General features: G+C 35.3%; 1 protein-coding gene across 1 annotated transcript; it reads left to right on the top strand.

Annotated features, from left to right (window-relative positions):
* Positions 1-273: 273 nt before the first annotated feature.
* On the top strand, positions 274-18919 carry LOC108666565. The gene is made up of 16 exons (XM_047882901.1): positions 274-497; positions 3092-3243; positions 9226-9303; positions 9467-9573; positions 9914-10211; positions 10750-11554; positions 11843-11967; positions 12450-12543; positions 12943-12989; positions 13147-14461; positions 15466-15576; positions 16088-16241; positions 16998-17170; positions 17882-17995; positions 18330-18517; positions 18905-18919. The coding sequence occupies exons 1-16, from the start codon at positions 311-313 to the stop codon at positions 18917-18919; spliced, it is 3963 nt and encodes a 1320-aa protein (XP_047738857.1). The 5' UTR covers positions 274-310.
* The last annotated feature ends 19 nt before the right edge of the window (positions 18920-18938 follow it).

Below are 18938 nucleotides of genomic sequence, written 5' to 3'. Positions count from 1 at the left end.
AGCACTCATTTCACATCATTTTCAACTTGGTGTAAATCAAACTTGCATATTGTAGTTTCTCAAAGTGAAACTATTTGCACCACCATCATGCTACGGCTCATGGTGGTGCAAATATGGTGAATGAATTATTTTAGGTTTTTGGTTGAGATACCTGGTTTTGATCTTGCTCTATTTTAGGTTGACATTAATGTTTTTAAGTTGTATAAAATAACGATGAACAAAATTCTTGAGTCTCAAAAAGGAAGATCAAAACTTTGTTGTTTTTCATTTTCCAGTATCTCATGGCTGGATAAATTTCCACCTAGACACAATGTCGGAAGTTTTTGCAAGGTTATCTGAGCGTTCGCCCGAAGATGGAGAGACCGCTGAGGAGGATGACTTTGCTTTAGAATTAAGTGTTGCTCCTGAAGAATTGGCTGAATTTGCATTGGATTCTGAAGATATTGATGTATCTCAGAATGACCAATCTCTAAAACCTGCTACAAATACTGAATTTGGTAAGTTTGAGCTGTTTTCAAAGCATTTTTCAAGTACTCTAAAATATATTAAGTGCATCATACTATAAATTTGTTGAAAATACTTCCTTGAAGTTCTAAAATTTTGAATGATGGCTGCAGTTTACAGTATGAATTTCTTTCTTATGTTAATTATTCATGCATAAGAAAGAATGACTAAGATATTTAATTTCCAGGTCACTTATAGTTTTGGTGTCTTGATCATCACCTCAACTATTCCTTGACTGTATTAATACACAATGAGGAATTTTCAACAGATTGATAAGCACTTCCTGCATCTATTGTATGTGAAATAATAAACTATTCTTCATCTATGAATATTATGAAATCAAAAGTGAAAGGCTATAATTAATGAGAGGAATCAATTCACAAGGCGTTTCCTGCAATTTTTAAATCTGTTATGATGCTGTGAATCATTTGTCAAATAATGAAGATGAATTCTGAGTATTTCATTTATTGAGTGAAGAAATCAAAGTGGGTACCAGCATTAATTCAAAGTTATTTTTAACATTTTCCCAACAATTTCTGAGGAGGAAAATCAAGCCTGTATTAACAGCACATCATTATTCACAATCATTGTGAAAGTCCTTATATTATGCAAATATATTTCAAGAGACTATCAACATACAGGAGAGAGTTTTATTAATAGGATCTTGCTGACAACACAAAAAATGCTGAATATGTAGACTCGTATGTGAACAATCTGCTGCTATGGCGCATTCTCAGCAGTTCCAACAGTCCCTATACCCCAGTGAAAAATGCTATTGATTCCAGAAGATTTTTAGTTTTTTTTATGTTGAAGTTAGCCTTCAGTTACTACTGCTCTTCTACTGCAGTAAATGGCTTGAAATATTTAGCAAAAGGTAGCTTTCAACAATAGTGAAAAAAAAAACATCTGTGCTTTATTTTACTGCCTTGATTTTTTTCAATGCTGTAAATTGTGGCCAATTGAAGAACATGCAATGCAGAAATAGTGAACCTGAATAATAGAAAATAAGATCAAATTAATTTGAGTGCATTCAATTCATTCAGTTTTACCTACTCAAGTAAATTCTTTTCACTAAAGCTTCATATATCGCTGGATATAGAAAAATTTGATATTGTATGTTGATTTTAAAATTTTAATAAACTGAAAAGGCAATTTTTTTAGAGCCATCAGCTTTTCCTGATGGCTCTGAAATAAAGAAATTAATTGAAATCAAATACATTTTAAACTTGTCAATAGATTTGTCTTTTGTTTTCTTTTTTTGTGAGCTAGGTCATTTCTATTGTAAAAACTGCTAAATTTAATATATATATTGGAAAATTCTGGTGAAGCTTCAAAAGTTTACTAAGAAATAAAATTAACTCTGTAATACAGTACTGGTTATCTGACATGAAGTAATAATCGCCACATTATGTAATTTGCCTAATTCAAATTATTTGAAATGGATTAAAGGCAGGTAAGGCAAAGAAAATGTTGCCAAATGTAAATTAACTAAATGCCTCTGGCTACATTTTTATAAACTGAAGAATTTATGAAACTTGATGGTGGGATTGGGATTACAATCATCTATAACAGGAACTTAAAGTGTAATGAAAAGTAACATCATTTAATATGCATCAGTTTAAGAGCATCCTTTAACACTTTATTCACTTATGAAGGAGGCACACACAGCTTGGTGGATAGTTTTGTACTTAAGATGGATTCATGAAAATGAGGCTACCCAAATCTACAGGGCTACTAGTCAGTCAGTGATTCTGTCTACCTTTAAAAAATTACATCATTAAACATTATTATTAAACATTAACATCATTAGGTACATTAAAATGAAAAAAAATTTCAATGGAACATACATAGCAAATGGATCAACACATTGGCACTTTATTTACCTGATTTTTATAGCCTTGAAGGCTCCGGTTACCCAATTTTCTGGTATGCAATTCAGTCTATCATTATGCAAACATATTGCAAGAAACTTCTCACGTTATTCGTTCACTTTTGCAACCTTTTTTAGTTCATCGGCCTTGCAAAGAAAATTGAGTAAACACTCCCAGAAAATATTTTCCACCATAATTTAAAGGCAATTCTGGTTTTTGGCCTAAATTTATTACTCCTAGGAAGGAACTTTGACAGATGCAAAGTACTCTGAAATATACCCAAATATTAATTACGTATGTTTTGCTCCAACAATTTGTCATCACCTTATATCCGCTTAAAATGCAAAATAACAAGGAATTTAAAAGCAAAGAGAGCACCAAGTAAATTAACCACATCTATATTGAAAACACTTTGGAGTCCAGCTCCATTGTCAGATTGAAAATCAGTAAACTGATTTTCTGACCAGTTACAGATTTTCGAACTGACAATGGAGCTGGTCTCCAAAACGTTTTTAATATAGATGTTATCATTTACTTGGTATTCTCTTTGCTTTTAAATTCCTTGTCATCATCTTAACACTGAAATTTCTTTTTGCAACTCATCAGTCAGTGGATGGTTGGCTGAGATGCATCTCGAGTGTGGAAATAGCCTGAGGAAAAATAATCAACTCCCCCCAAAAGCCTATTAACTCATCAATTTCTTTCTTGTTATCTAGGTCTGGAATACACAATAGAAATACAAAGTGAAGCTGGGCTCCTAGTTAAATACCAATGTGTATTGTGCTTCCCCAATCAACAATGCAGCTACATTCTACCAGCAGAGTTCAGCGGGCACTTGACATCTCCACGGCATTTGAAAAGTGTTCTGGTTAGTAGTATTTTATATATGTTTTATTATAATGTGAAAATGCTACACTTGCATTGTTTTATTGATTTTCATTTTTGGTACTCAAGAATAATTTTTGGGTGAGAATTTAAACTATATCTCAGGTACTAAATTTGTTTAGTACATGAGATAGCAAGTATTTCTGGCTAGAATTTCATGGGCTCAATATTTTTCAGCATTTAAATGAAAACAAATATTTACTTTTGAAATTTTAGTCAAAAATAGACATGGTATGGAAATATTGAATGCTTGGAAGCACTTTAAAAATTTGTGATGGTGCTGATACTGCTTTGTGGTGGTTTTGGCTCTTGGCAGTGAAAGTTGCATTTAAGAGCCTTGGCCTCTATATTTATGAGCAGTTATGATGAGCCTTGGTCTCTATAGGAAACCAATGTCATAAGAAAGAATCATTTTGCTGCAAGTTTGGCAAGAAACAGGCTTGATGTATCCAATGTCTTGGAATAATGCTCGTTTTTCTGAGTTTTGTTTAAAGTATTTTTGTTTAGCCTATGCTGTGATAGTAATTTTGGACAGTAATTCGAATTATATTTAGGACATTGCTTAATGTGATGGTCTTTGCCACATATCAAACATTTTTGATGCTTTCTAGCTATCTTTCAGCAAATGATTAGGATTCTGGCAGTAGTGGCAACATTTGTCTGATGCGATGATGAAAAATTATGGTATATTTTATATGCTTCCTGGCAACAACACAAGGCTTGACCACCCAGCATCAGCATGGGATGGATAATTCCCCAAAAACATGCATCATCCTGAGTGTCGTATCCCACTTTGAAGAGAGTGGATGAATATTGCAAGATCTTTGGCGACGCTTCAGTAGCTAAATTTACGCCTTCAGAAGATCTTGCCGAAACATTTAGATTGTAATTCTTGCATTTAATATATTTGTCAGTCTTCGGCCAACTATTTAGAAAAAAAGTAAGGATTCCGGTACGTTGGATGGATCAGGATGCAGTAAAGCTTGTCCGGAAATTGGTTGCGATGAGTTCCCGCCAAACATAGTGGCAAAGCAGAAACTTTATTAGACTAGGTATTCTTCAAGTTCATTTCTGAGTCCTACGAGTAAACCAGCAAAGTAATGAAAGTATCACAATCATGGATACCAGCTTTATCATACACAAGATATTGGTTTAAATCTTGAGTGGATAAGGAAATTAAAANCATAGCATAGCCCTTATTATGACTGAGTTGCAGTGTGGTAAGCATAGCATAGCCCTTATTATGACTGAGTTGCAGTGTGGTAAGCATAGCATAATATAGCATAGTGTGGTAAGCATAGCATAGCCCTTATTATGACTGAGTTGCAGTGTGGTAAGCATAGCATAGCCCTTATTATGACTGAGTTGCAGTGTGGTAAGCATAGCATAATATAGCATAGTGTGGTAAGCATAGCATAGCCCTTATTATGACTGAGTTGCAGTGTGGTAAGCATAGCATAGCCCTTATTATGACTGAGTTGCAGTGTGGTAAGCATAGCATAATATAGCATAGTGTGGTAAGCATAGCATAGCCCTTATTATGACTGAGTTGCAGTGTGGTAAGCATAGCATAGCCCTTATTATGACTGAGTTGCAGTGTGGTAAGCATAGCATAATATAGCATAGTGTGGTAAGCATAGCATAGCCCTTATTATGACTGAGTTGCAGTGTGGTAAGCATAGCATAGCCCTTATTATGACTGAGTTGCAGTGTGGTAAGCATAGCATAATATAGCATAGTGTGGTAAGCATAGCATAGCCCTTATTATGACTGAGTTGCAGTGTGGTAAGCATAGCATAGCCCTTATTATGACTGAGTTGCAGTGTGGTAAGCATAGCATAATATAGCATAGTGTGGTAAGCATAGCATAGCCCTTATTATGACTGAGTTGCAGTGTGGTAAGCATAGCATAGCCCTTATTATGACTGAGTTGCAGTGTGGTAAGCATAGCATAATATAGCATAGTGTGGTAAGCATAGCATAGCCCTTATTATGACTGAGTTGCAGTGTGGTAAGCATAGCATAGCCCTTATTATGACTGAGTTGCAGTGTGGTAAGCATAGCATAATATAGCATAGTGTGGTAAGCATAGCATAGCCCTTATTATGACTGAGTTGCAGTGTGGTAAGCATAGCATAGCCCTTATTATGACTGAGTTGCAGTGTGGTAAGCATAGCATAATATAGCATAGTGTGGTAAGCATAGCATAGCCCTTATTATGACTGAGTTGCAGTGTGGTAAGCATAGCATAGCCCTTATTATGACTGAGTTGCAGTGTGGTAAGCATAGCATAATATAGCATAGTGTGGTAAGCATAGCATAGCCCTTATTATGACTGAGTTGCAGTGTGGTAAGCATAGCATAGCCCTTATTATGACTGAGTTACAGTGTGGTAAGCATAGCATAATATAGCATAGTGTGGTAAGCATAGCATAGCCCTTATTATGACTGAGTTACAGTGTGGTAAGCATAGCATAATGTAGCATGTAGCTTTCAATATAGGTAAGCATAGCATAGCCCTTATTATGACCGAGTTGCAGTGCGGTAAGCATAGCATAATCGAAGAAGGTTAATTGTGATGATTTCAATACATACGAGGCCAAAATTATTATGACTGAGTTGCAGTGTGGTCAGCATCGCACAATTAGCGAAGGTTAATTAGCGAAGGTTAATTAGCGAAGGTTAATTGTGATGATTAACACAAAATACACAAGAGGCCAAAATAACTATGACTGAGTTGCAGTGTGGTAAGCATCACATAATTAGTGAAGGTCTATTGTGAGGATTACGGTACAGACGAGGCAAAAAGTATAATGATTGAATTGCTGTGTGGTGAGCATCGTAGTCAATTAAGTTTAAATGCAGGGATATCGTTGATCGGAGTGAGGTCGGAAATACACATGTCTGCTGACGAAGATAAAGAAAGTAGAATTATAAATATTATTCTTTTAAATCGTATATCTTTCTTTATGTAAAATTCAAAGGACGATTATTTCCGCCACATGACTCGTGTGTATATTTAAGATTTACAAATGAATTTCTTCACGTATATAATCAGTTACGAACCGAGTTTTTTTAGTATTTATCGACTATTTTTTGTACTCATTATATATCTCCCAATTTTTTGTACACTACACAAAATATAGCATGCATATATAACAGAACTTATGTTGACTATTGGACCACATCTGACAGGGACCAATGAATTTCTTTCTAAGATATAATTTGCTGATTGATTAATTTGTATTTTTAATTCACTATTTATCACCCATATCTTTTGTACAAAATCCTGTTGACCATTGGACCAGATCTGACAGGGACCAATGAATTTTTTTTTCTAAGAGGTAATTTGTTGACCGATTAATTTGTATATTGATTGTAAGGTGTGGACTGGCTATCGTATAAAGTACATCCTTGCGCTTGTGCTTCCCCAATCAACAATGCAGCTACATTCTACCAGCAGAGTTCAGCGGGCACTTGACATCTCCACGGCATTTGAAAAGTGTTCTGGTTAGTGGTATTTTATATATCTTTTATAATGTAAAAATGCTACACTTGCGTTGTTTCATTGAAGTTCATCTACTGTACTCAAGCATAATTTTTGGGTGAGAATTTAAAGTTTTAAACTATAATCTCGGGTACTAAATTTTTTTAGTACATGAGATAGCAGGTATTTCTGGCTAGTATTTCTGGGGAGTATTTAATTGAATGAAAATACGAATAAATTAGAGTATTCACTTTTGAAACTTAGTCAAACCTGGAATAAGTATGGAAATGTTGAATACTTGGAAGCAGTTTAGAAAATTTGTGATGGTGCTGATACAGCTTTGTGGGGGTCTTGGCTCTTGGCAGTGAAAGTTGCATGTATGAGCCTTGGCCTCTATATTTATGAGCAGTAATGAGCCTTGGCCTCTATAGGAAACCAATGTTGTAAGAAAGAAACATTTTGCTTCAACTTTGGCTAGAAACATAAGCTTGGTGTATCCAATGTCTTGGAATAATGTTGGTTTTCCTGAGTTTTGTTCAAAGTATTTTTGTTTAGCCTATGCTGTGATAGTAATCTTGGACAGTAATTCAAATTATATTGAGGACATTGCTTAATGTGATGGTCTTTGCCACATATCAAACATTTTTGATGCTTTCCAGCAATCCTTTACCAAATGATTAGGATACCAGCACTAGTGGCAACATTTGTCTGATGTGATGATGAAAAATTATGGTATATTTTTATATGCCTCCTGGCAACAACACAAGGCTTGACCACCCAGCATCAGCATGGGATGCTGTGTTGGGTTCACTGCAATTTTTTCCCATTTTTTCCTTCTTTGCCCAGGTCAAGATATATATTTTTTGAAAATTAATCGTATGAAAGTAAGAGCGATTCAATATCAAGTTTCTGATATTAACTTTTGGTGAACTAACATTAACCTATAGATATGGCTTCTTCCATGATTCAAAAAGATGTAGGAGCTTAATTTTTGTGTCAGAGCTATAATATTATTTAAAAGCTCAAATTTCAGTTGTTGGGCATTTGAGAGGGGGCATTCCCAAGCATGAAATGAAGATCAAAATGTCAGCATACTGGTAATGAAGCCCCGATAACAAACTGGAGGTTGTGGTGGCAATTTGGATAGATATTTCAAGTTAACAAATATGGTGACTTGCCTGCTCATGGATTATGAGCTGAATGATTTTACAATAGTGTTGTCAGTGTATCCCCAGCTGAGGTATAGAACCTATTTATAGCAAATTATTACTGGTGTAGAAGTTAGAAGATCAATATTGTTCTACTGGTATTATGAGTTTCTAACATTCAGAATGGGACAAGAAAAGGGATGTAACTTGTTCAGTATAACTTTTCCTAACTAAATTTGTAGCAGATGCCCATTAAATTACTGTGTCTTGAAATTAAAGCATTTATCAAAGAGGACTGTAATGCAAACATTGAAATTAGGGCAATTGAAAATTGATCAAGATGCAAGCCTGAATTAAGGGGGACAATATGTACATAGTCATGAATAATATGGAAAAATTAGTCCCATAAATTAAAAAAAAATAATTGAAATCCCTGTTTCTGGATAAACTTCAAACATCTTGATCTGATTGGCATTAGGACCAAATATATTGTGAAAGACCTCCAAAACTTCAAATAAGACAATGTAATGCAATTTTTGACATCTGGCTTGAAAATGGCTTGAAATGATAAATGGCTTGAAAATGCTCTGAGTTTATGTTCTGCTACAAACCAAAATGCCTCTAGCCATAAGGCAAGAATCGTCATGACCTTATTGGAAGTAAATGAAATTGCTGAGATAAAATTGCCAGTCACAAACTAAACTTGGATCTTGTGGGTATTGTGCACATGATTAGTGGTGAAGAGACTCGGGGAAAACAAAAACTCTTAAACTGAAATGCATTGATATGTGCAATTCAGTATTCACTACTACAAGAATGGGAGGGAATTGTGGTCAAATTTTGCAATGCAGGCGTTACTGGAAAATGGCCTGTTTGCTGAAGTTTAGTTTTTGCCCAATTCTTTTTACATAATCACCCATTTCACACATCATTGATACTTTTTGAAGTCTGGGTACACTAGTTTCATGTGAATTGGATTTTTTTGAAAATTTTAATAAAATCTCCTTTCTTAGTTTAGTTTCTTCACTATGACCTAATCTAAATTCTCCTGCAACTTTAATTACAATTCATACATGAATAATTGATGAAATGATTGTCAACATTTCTTCCATTGCTGCGCAAGATGAATTAAGTTTAGTAAATAAATATTCACAATATATTGTGATAAATATTACCCGAAATATTCTTATATTCATCCTGGATAAGAAAGGAATATGTGTGAATGAGTTTAAGAAGTTATTTCTTTTCATATGAAAAGAGTTGGGATATTGCTTTACTTGGATTTGTATAATCTTTGACCACATAAATTTAGTTCCAATTTACCCCACAGCTATTGAACAACATAAAGGCTTACAGAGAACTACAGTTTTCAGAGGACAGTAAAGTTCTCAGAAGCAAGTTAAAAGAGGTTAGTTTCTATAATTTTACAAATTTATAAAATTAAAGAGGCATAATCATTGTTGATTTCATGAAATTATTTATTTCGGGAATGAGTCTACATTGTAAAAAGTTGATTCATACATTGAATTTAGCTTTGAAATTATATATAATTATCTTGATTTTTATTTCAGTGTTTAGTTGGTACTGATGGCACAAGTGCTATTGCCAACTTCTCAAATCTTTCCAATGTTTTCAAGAAAATCCGTCACGATATTGAAAAGCATAAATCCCTCTGCCGGTGAGTTGATGGAACATCATTGTGCAACCTACCTGCCTTATGTATGGTTTTACAAATCATACATACATTTATTTAGATAAACCACATTTTAATATTGGTTTAAATTTTTACTTCTGGTTCAATTGACTAGTGACCCATTTTTTAGAGAATTGTTTTAAGAGCAAATTTACAATTTTTTCTGATTGCATTTTTTGTATTATTGTATTTTATTTGCAACAATGCCGGTTAGTGATAACTCTATTATTCAACTTAAACTTTGAGTTTATGCCATTCCAATGAACTGAATAAAATTGAGTATTTTATACCAATATGGCAGTGATTGATACATTTCTACTCATAGGGAGAAACTCATTGCGACTGAGGAAAAAGTACAGAACAGCATCAAGCGTTCAGTTTTATCACGCCTGTCACCTCGGACAACTGATGTCAACTCCTCAGTTTCTCTGGGTCCAAAGGCAATTGAAAAATCGGCTTATGAAATCAATTTCAAGGATGCCAAGGATATTTGTGTTAAAACCGAGTTGAGTTCAGAACTGCTCAAGAAGGCATCTGGTCCATCTTTTGCAACTAGTGATCCAGCAGTTGGAATATTCAAGAATGTCATTGACCCAAACACTGCTCAAATTCTTCAGTCTTATGTAAGTAAAAATATATATTATATTATATATTCAGATTATTATAAAGTTTTGCCTCTACATTGAATATTTACTATCTCAATACCTATTGTAAAAACTCTTGCTGATTAGTTATTTTCCAAACGGCACTCCGTATCTTGGATTAATTGATGATGTCAAATGTCATGTCAAATTCAAATTCCTCCAATGGTTGCTTTTATCTGAAGCTAGTAATATTTGTGCAAAATCATCATTTAATTTTGATCTTATTGAGGCATATTGCAGCACATTAGAAAATAAGCCTATATTATTATAAAATAAGCTTATGCATAAATTTGGATGTTATTTCTAGGTTGGAGATCATGTGAAGAAAATCATTAGGGGAATTATGTGCAGAAAATTTTATGAATGATTTAAATTTATTCACAATTCACAAAACATTTACCGATACTCGTTTTATAAAAAATATACTCTAATCTTAACACTATATTAACTGAAAGACTTAAGTTTATAATGTAATTTGTGTAATATGTATACTAATAGATTAAATGTTTTCTTGCAGTTGGATATTGCTGAGACAACACAAGAAGCTGATGAAGTTACCCAGAGCAAAAATTCTTGCTCTAATCTTCCATCATCTTCAAAACAGCAACAGGCTTCAGTTTTTATGATCCCTGAACCACCTCAAGCTCAATATCCAAGATCACTGAAAAGTTTAAGTTCAATTTCTGAGCCTCATCCACGTTCTTCTATGATTGAAAGTATTCAAGAGTCGTTTGCTTCCGACTCGTCGTTTGACTGGAATTATCCCTCGGGTAGATATCGCACTCATGAGTCAGCTGCATATCCTGAGCGTGAAGAAAGATGGGGTGCAGTGGAGAGAAGGCCTCTGGGAGTACAGCCTTGGTCAGCTCCATATGCCAGACATCAGCCAACATCTGCAAGACAGCAGCTAACTCATCAGGACAGACGATCGCTAATGACTGATGCTAGATATGCAAAGTCAAATCCGCTTACTTTTTCCAATGCAAATCCATTTCATACTCCTGATTATCAAGCCAGAGCATCTGCAACGCATGCATCAACTGCTCCTATGTCTCTTCTCTTCAACCCTTTGTCGCGGGTGTTCCGCAAGTCTGATGCCCGTAAATCTGATGCAGATACCAAGGAGTCATTGATGCCACCTTCAGTAACATCTACAGAAGAGAAGACACTTCATAAAAAGAAAAAAATTAAACCTCAGATCTCTTCCCAGTTCTGCATCTCAGTGAGCAACATCCCAGCATCCATTTCTATCATGCTCATAAAAAACATGGCATCGATTTGCAACAATTTATTGAATTGCAATCTCTCTGCAAATGCCTCAGGTAATTTTCAAGTTCTTGACAATATTTTGGGACAAAATTTGAATGGTTTAAATTATTACATTTTTATTATCTTGGGTAATACTGTATTATTTTTGGCAACTATTTGTCTCTATTTTTTCTTACTAATCATGCAAATTGACCATTTTATCAAGTTTTGTTGTAATGTTTTTAAATCCACTTATGAATTACCTACACCAGAAATGTAATCTATTTTGCTAGTGCATTTGGAGTAACTGGTGTCCGACATTCGTTACTTTGTAACAATTATAATTTGAAATTTTTTGCCAGGCACTGCAGTGCTTTTCTACAAGAATTTGGAGAGTGCAGTTCTTGCTGGCAGGATTTTCTCACAGCTTTTCATGGCTAATCAGCGGCTGGTAATAACTGCAGCCGCGNAGACCAAGAGAATGAAAGCAAACAGAGATCAGTAGCTGCCAAAAAATTATTTTCTACTTTTGAGTCCACATGAAAAACGTGGTCTTTGAAAAATTTTTTTATACATTTTATTTTTATTATTCTACAGGGAAAGGAAAAGGAGCTAAGTAGCATTAGTGCACTGATACATTCATGTGTGAAATAATTTACTTTATATGTACGTATTAAATCTTACCTTATATTTTTTTTCAAAACCATCAATACCTTATGTGTATCTATGGTTTCTGAAATGTGTACGATAGGTATTTTTGGACCTATAAAAGCTATTTTTTTGGACACTAGTTTCCTTTTGTTTATGAACAAGAAGAGTTTGAAATTATTTGAAATATCATTAGCACACGTCTGGTAAGCCATACTTCAGTTATTTTGATTAAGTTCATTCATGAGCTGTTGTTGATGGTTCTTTTGATAAAAATCAGTTACATTTTTAATAGGATTAATACTTGCTGACATTCCAGAGCCGCAAGACAACTCCAATGATAAGAAGTTGGAAGAAGTTGCTCGGAATCGAATAAGCTTGGCATTGCGGAACCAGCATGTGATCTATCGCTGGAGTGAGTATTAAGCCTTATTTCTTTAGTTTGTCGAGGTTATATATAATATCTACAGAAAAGACAAGTAACTTGATTACAGTTACTTGGACTTATAATTGAATTTTGAAAATTTTGTGCAGGATTTGAGTTTCATTTGATTGCTTGCTGCTTGTATTGGGTTATGTTTTCAAAGTTTTTTAACTGAAATGAATGTGTATAATATTGGATGGAATTTTGGTGAACAAGTAAGTCAAGTATTGTTTAGTGAAATGCATTCATGTAACTTATTGAGTGAAGGATGAAGAAGAGATGTCAGATTCTTACAACTACAAGACCTGATGTTGTGTACCCATATCTCTTGCAGTAATTTAAGAACTGTGCTGTGTATTTGTTGCCAATTCATGAATTTTATGCTTTCAGATCTTACACAAGTCAAAATTCAAGTTTTAGATGCAGCCAAAATCAAGGTGCGTACCTATAAATTACTACTTCTGCTGTTTTTTGGAAGTTGAATTGCATCTCGTTCATAATCATGCTTGAGAATACCTCGTGGAATGAATTGAACATCAGTTTTTTTACTTGCCCACTCATTCAAATTGAATGTAACGATTTATTTGATTTCAGCTTGAGTCAGAAGAACTTGCCAAGTCTGAACAGTTTGGGTCATCCGTGGATGAGACTGTTTCTGGCGCCGCCACTCCAGCACACACTGGGGCCGCAACAGCCCAAGAAGGTGCCTCTACGGCCCAAAAAAGCACCACTTTGACTCAGGAAAGCGCCATCTCGGATCAGAAGGAAATCATTTCGACTCAGGAAAGCGCCATCTCGGACCAGAAAAAAATCATTTCTACTCAGGAAAGCACCACTTCGGACCAGAATGGAGCTACCTTGACTCAGGAAGAAGCCTCTGAGGCTGAGAAAGAAGCCATTATAGCCCATAAAGAAGCCTCTTCAGCTCAAGAAAAAGCCTCTTTGGTGGAGCAAAAAGCCACTTCGGGTCAGCAAGGAGCAACTGTGGCACAGGGAGACGGGGTGGCACCTTCTAAATCTGAAGAGTGTGAACAAACAGTTGACGAGGAAGCTATTGATACGTGGCGACAGATTGTATCGGTCTCGTCTATCCTTGGGAGACTCAAGGAACGGGGTGCTCCTGTCTTCACTCCTGATAGCAAGTCAGACTCAGAAATTAAAGCTTCCTTAAAAACAGGAGAGAATTTAACAACTGCTCCTGCTGTTTCTCCGAAGCATGAAACAGAAAACCCAGGCATTTTTATGCCAGGAACAAATGATACTGATCATCCAGATGACTATTCAGCGTCTAGAAGCTCTGCTATTGAAGGAATTTCCTCCATGCTTAATATCGATCAAACTCCTACTACTCCTATCAAGGATTATGCTTCAAAGCCTGATACTTTTACACAGTTTGCAGAACCAAAATGTACATCAATTCCAGATCCACCTTCTCTTTCCTCCTTGGATGCTACCATTTCAGGTGCACTGAAGAATCCTTCTTCTCCAAGTCAATGTAAAAATGTTCATGGCCAAAATGATACTCAATCTCCTCGTGATGCTCTCAAAGAAGCAAACATGTACGACTTAAGTAAGCATGTTGTCGGACCAATCATAACTTCAACGTTCCTCATAAAGGACAGTGAATTTCCTGAAGTTGATCATTTCTTGCTATCGGATCAGTCACGACTTTTGTCCGCAAGATCTCTGCAGGAGCGGATATCGGTGACGTTAACACCACCACAAATGCCAAGTGTAAATCACCCCTCAACTCCTGCCGTGCAAGAAGTGGTTTTGCAGTGCAAGAGCGAAGGCTACACGTTGCACTTAGCTTGCAGCAAAGCAAATGAAACGATAGAAAAATTCATCATGCAAGTATTGGAGCCATTGCTTATAGCTGATGAAACTCCTATCTACAAAACCGGTGTAGGTAAGAAATGCAACCACGAGCTCAAGTTATAAATTACTTGAGTAATTAAATTATTGTACTATGTGTTTGTTCACATGCAAATCAAATTTTTTGTTTGTAAATTTCAATTCTATGGTATTGTGGAGCAATGATTGTATTGTGTACCCTAGAGCTATTATTTTAATCCTGCTAAATGGCTTATGCACAACTGCCGTTATGTCTGAGATTTTTGAATTGAGGACAACAGTTAACAAAATTTTTGCCCTCATTTTGTGTCCTGAATTTGTGATATAGCTGGACTTCTTGCTTTTGTTGCTTTCAAATATTTTTGCTTCTAAATGCTTATTTTATTCTATCACGAAACACAATTTTTCAAACCTTTGATTTTAGTATCTGTCTCTGACTTGATATTTTATATTATTTCAAAGCCATGATATAGTATATTTTTGTTGAGAATAGTTTTCAACCTCCCATCATTCCTAGCATATACATTTCTATTAATAAAAATTAGTTATTGTTCTCTAATTGGAGTTGATAAGACCTTTTTTGTTTTTCGTCACATCTTTTATTATTCTCTTAGAGGAGCATTTGAAGATTTCCTGTTATCCATCAAGATTGAAATTCAACCTAAAATTTGTCTTCATTACTAAGCATCAATCTGTCATTTTTCTCCTATCCGAAGCCCCTTTTTTGGCCAGATTCTAAGCTCTGTGAGAATAGTATAAGTATTTATAAGCAGGTGTAAGTATAATATAAGTATGTATAAGTCATGTTATTGATACTGTGCTGCAGGTTGGAGCTCTGTGAGAATAATATAAGAATTTGCAGTGAATATATTTGGAGGGGTGGAAGTAAGCGACACTACTTGTAAACAGTCGGTATTGCAGAGTAAACAGTCGGTATTGCCTTGAGGATATTGCAGAGAATATATAAACTCTGTGAGAATAATATAAGTGTTTATAGGCAGGTATAAGTATAATATAAGTACCGTATGTATAAGTCGTGTAATGAATGCTTTGCTGCAGGTTGGTTTGCACGTGCCGGCACCCAGGCCACTGCCGTGGCAGCTGCACTGCTCTACGATGTTCGGCTCCTTGATGCCGTCGTCACAGCCACGAGCCTCTTGCCGCCAACAGGTTACTGCCAAAAAATATATAAAATAAAATAATAATATTTATATTATTATTTAAATTTTGTTTATTTATATTATTATTAAATAAAATAATATTTGTATAAACTCCGAGATTTGTAACTATCAATACCTTGTAACCTTAGTATTTGTTTCAGACTTAGCAGTCCTACGATGAAACCCTTGAGGTAATAATTGCAATTATCATAAACGTAACTTGAACCATTGAGTCAATAGATAGTTGCAATTATCGTAAACTTAACTTGAACCCTTGAGGTAATAATTGCAATAATCATAAACTTAATGTGAACCATTGAGTCAGTTTATAATTGCATTTAGCATAACCTTACTGTGAAGTTTATTAAACACGAATGAGAAAAAAAAACATAAACCTAGGTGTGTCTTGCTCTTTAAAGCCGTTTGCAACACACAAAATATGATCTTTTAACCTATCTTTGAATATCATTCACGAGTTAGCTGTAAGTGAATAACATCTCATGCATTACTTCTGCCTACAGACGGCTGTGTGACGGTAGGTACAGCAGTGCTGAGGGCTCAGTGTGCCATGCTGCGCTCCCACGTCGAGCTCTACAACGCACACGTCGCTGCCCTTATTATGACTGAGTTACAGTGTGGTAAGCATAGCATAGCCCTTATTATGACTGAGTTGCAGTGTGGTAAGCCTAGCGTAGTAAATTAAGTTAATTGCAGCGATATCGTTACAAGTGAGGTCGAAAGTACAAATGTGGGCTGACGAAGTTGAAGTAAGTGGAATTATGAATTTTGTTTTAAATTATATATCTTTGTGTAAAATTCAAAGGACGATTATTTCCGCCACATGACTCAACAGTATACTAACGATTTTTAAATGAATTTTTTCACATATATAATAAGTTATGAATAGAGTTTTTTTAGTATTATATCGAAGATTTTTTGTATTCATTATTTATATCCCAATTTTTTTGTGCACAATCCTGTCGAACATTGAATCACATCTGACAAGGGTGTTTACCAATGAATTTTTTAAAGATATAATTTGTTGACCGATTAATTTGTATATTGATTGTATTATCTATACGTCAAGAATCCCGTTGTGCTTTTCCAATAATCAGCAGCATCACATTTACAAGTGAAAATACAGTTTTTGATGAATGTTAATGTTCATCTTTAAATTGAAGCTTATTTGTTATTTCGAGTAGTTTAAGTTTATAATACTAATTATAAAGCAAGAAATGCATTTTTTTTTCACTCATTTTCATTAAATTATTTGGTATGAAGAATCTGTTGTGCGTAAGATAGCATTACAATTGGAAAAAATTTGTACAACTAATTATAATTATTTTTAATAATGAAAAATAAATTTTTTGTTTAGAATTATTTTTTCAGAATTTATTCTATTTTTACCGATATTGCTTGTTTTCTCTGCAGGCCCAAGCTTTGCCCAACCAAGGAGTGCTCTAGCCAACCGAACTTATGTCCGCACAGCCGGAATGTGGTTGAACACTTGCTGCATCCGAGCAATTTCCTGCAGCAACTCTGCACCAAACGAGACAAAAGCGGACGCTGCCTCAAAACTCAGCCATGCGCTGCTATGCATCCAGGTGTGATCTATTTGTGAATTTCAAGTGTTGATTACTTCCTTGAATTTTAGTTAATAAACTGACCAGGGTCATGCCTTCAGGTATATGAGCATTGTAACTTCTATATATTTCATTGTTATAACCGGTAGTGAAAGCTTAGTGGTCGAAGAAAAGGTGCGTTCAGAATGAACAAGTTCAGAATTTTAAGCTACAGTGCGTGCATCAGAAGTTTGTATTTCTTTTCTGCGTTTTGTGAAATGTATAATTTGACAACNATTCTTGGGTTAAGTTTGTTTTCTCTTGGTTGTTCTCATGCCTTCCTTGTTAGTTTATTAATTAAATCTCCAGAGCTTAATGTAGACGTGGACGTTATATCTACATTTTGGCGAAGTTGTATTTTGTTGAGTCTCGTTGCTCATGTATTAATTTTCTGTATCATGCAAATTCACTATTACTCTCAAATTGAAAGTAGGTATAAATAATTGCATTTTTCTTAAGGGAATTCTTGTACTTTGTATTCTTATAAATTAGTCCTTATAATTCCCTTGATGAAAGTTAAAGTCATGCTAATTTTCGGCAGTTTGGCAATTTATGCAGGCAAACCACTACGCTATTATCAGTTATTCTCAGCAATGTGAAGTTTATAGTAAGTAAAGTTTTTACAGAGACCCGTGGTTGTGAAATGAAGTAACTCGGTTGATTTCAAACACGAAATATTTTTGTTTATTGCAGGGTCGCCAGATATATTTTATTTCACTGGCTTCAACGATCTTTACCTGACGGGGCTCGAGAAAAGCTTCATCTTCCTTGCTGGGGCCATAAGATCGCTCTTCAAAATCAGAAAAAGTTAGTATTATTTTCATGATTCATTTGGGAACTTCAACTCCCTTTATTGACTCGGCTGTAGATCGGTCGCATTGTAACCAGTATTAATTTATCTGATATAATTTTCAATTTAACTTACATGGTCGACTAATTCAGCTACCTATCTTTTGATATTTTTGATTAATTTGTTGTTGAAAACGTGTAAGTGTTATTGTAAAGTATTGTGAAATATTTGAACATTGTTTTTATACAATGTTATCCTGATACTTCTCTCAAAATTGATGCGAAAATGAAATTAAACTACTACATATCAGGTATGCATCATATTTGTCTAACTAAATTTGATATACAGCAGATCTAAGTTTGGCCAGGACGCTGCGGGTGCTTTTCCTCACCCCTGAGGCGGCGGTGGCCGAGGCAGCCGCTAAACTCGTCAAGCCCATCGCTGAACTGCACGACGTGACCGTGTCTAGACATGGCAGAGGTGAGGCAGACCATGACGTGACCGTGTCTAGACATGGCAGAGGTGAGACAGACCATGACGTGACCGTGTCTAGACATGTCTCTTATACACATCTAGATGTGTATAAGAGACAGTCTTTATGCCTCTGATGTCCGCACCATCATGAACAAGATATTCTCGTACAGGAGCAAGCCTCGTGAGTCTTGTGTCAAGTCGAGGTTGTTGTGATAACTGTGATTCTTAGGCAAAAAGAACCGTATTTGTCTTCCGTGTGGTATTACTGCCTCTGATGTCCGCACCATCATGAACAAGATATTCTTGTACAGGAGCAAGCCTCGTGAGTCTTGTGTCAAGTCGAGGTTGTTGTGATAACTGTGATTCTTAGGCAAAAAGAACCGTATTTGTCTTCCGTGTGGTATTACTGCCTCTGATGTCCGCACCATCATGAACAAGATATTCTTGTACAGGAGCAAGCCTCGTGAGTCTTGTGTCAAGTCGAGG

This window comes from Hyalella azteca, unplaced genomic scaffold (assembly GCF_000764305.2).
Source record: "Hyalella azteca isolate HAZT.00-mixed unplaced genomic scaffold, Hazt_2.0.2 contig11591, whole genome shotgun sequence".
NCBI classification, from domain to species: domain Eukaryota; kingdom Metazoa; phylum Arthropoda; class Malacostraca; order Amphipoda; family Hyalellidae; genus Hyalella; species Hyalella azteca.
This window is presented reverse-complemented; position numbering and strand designations above follow the sequence as displayed.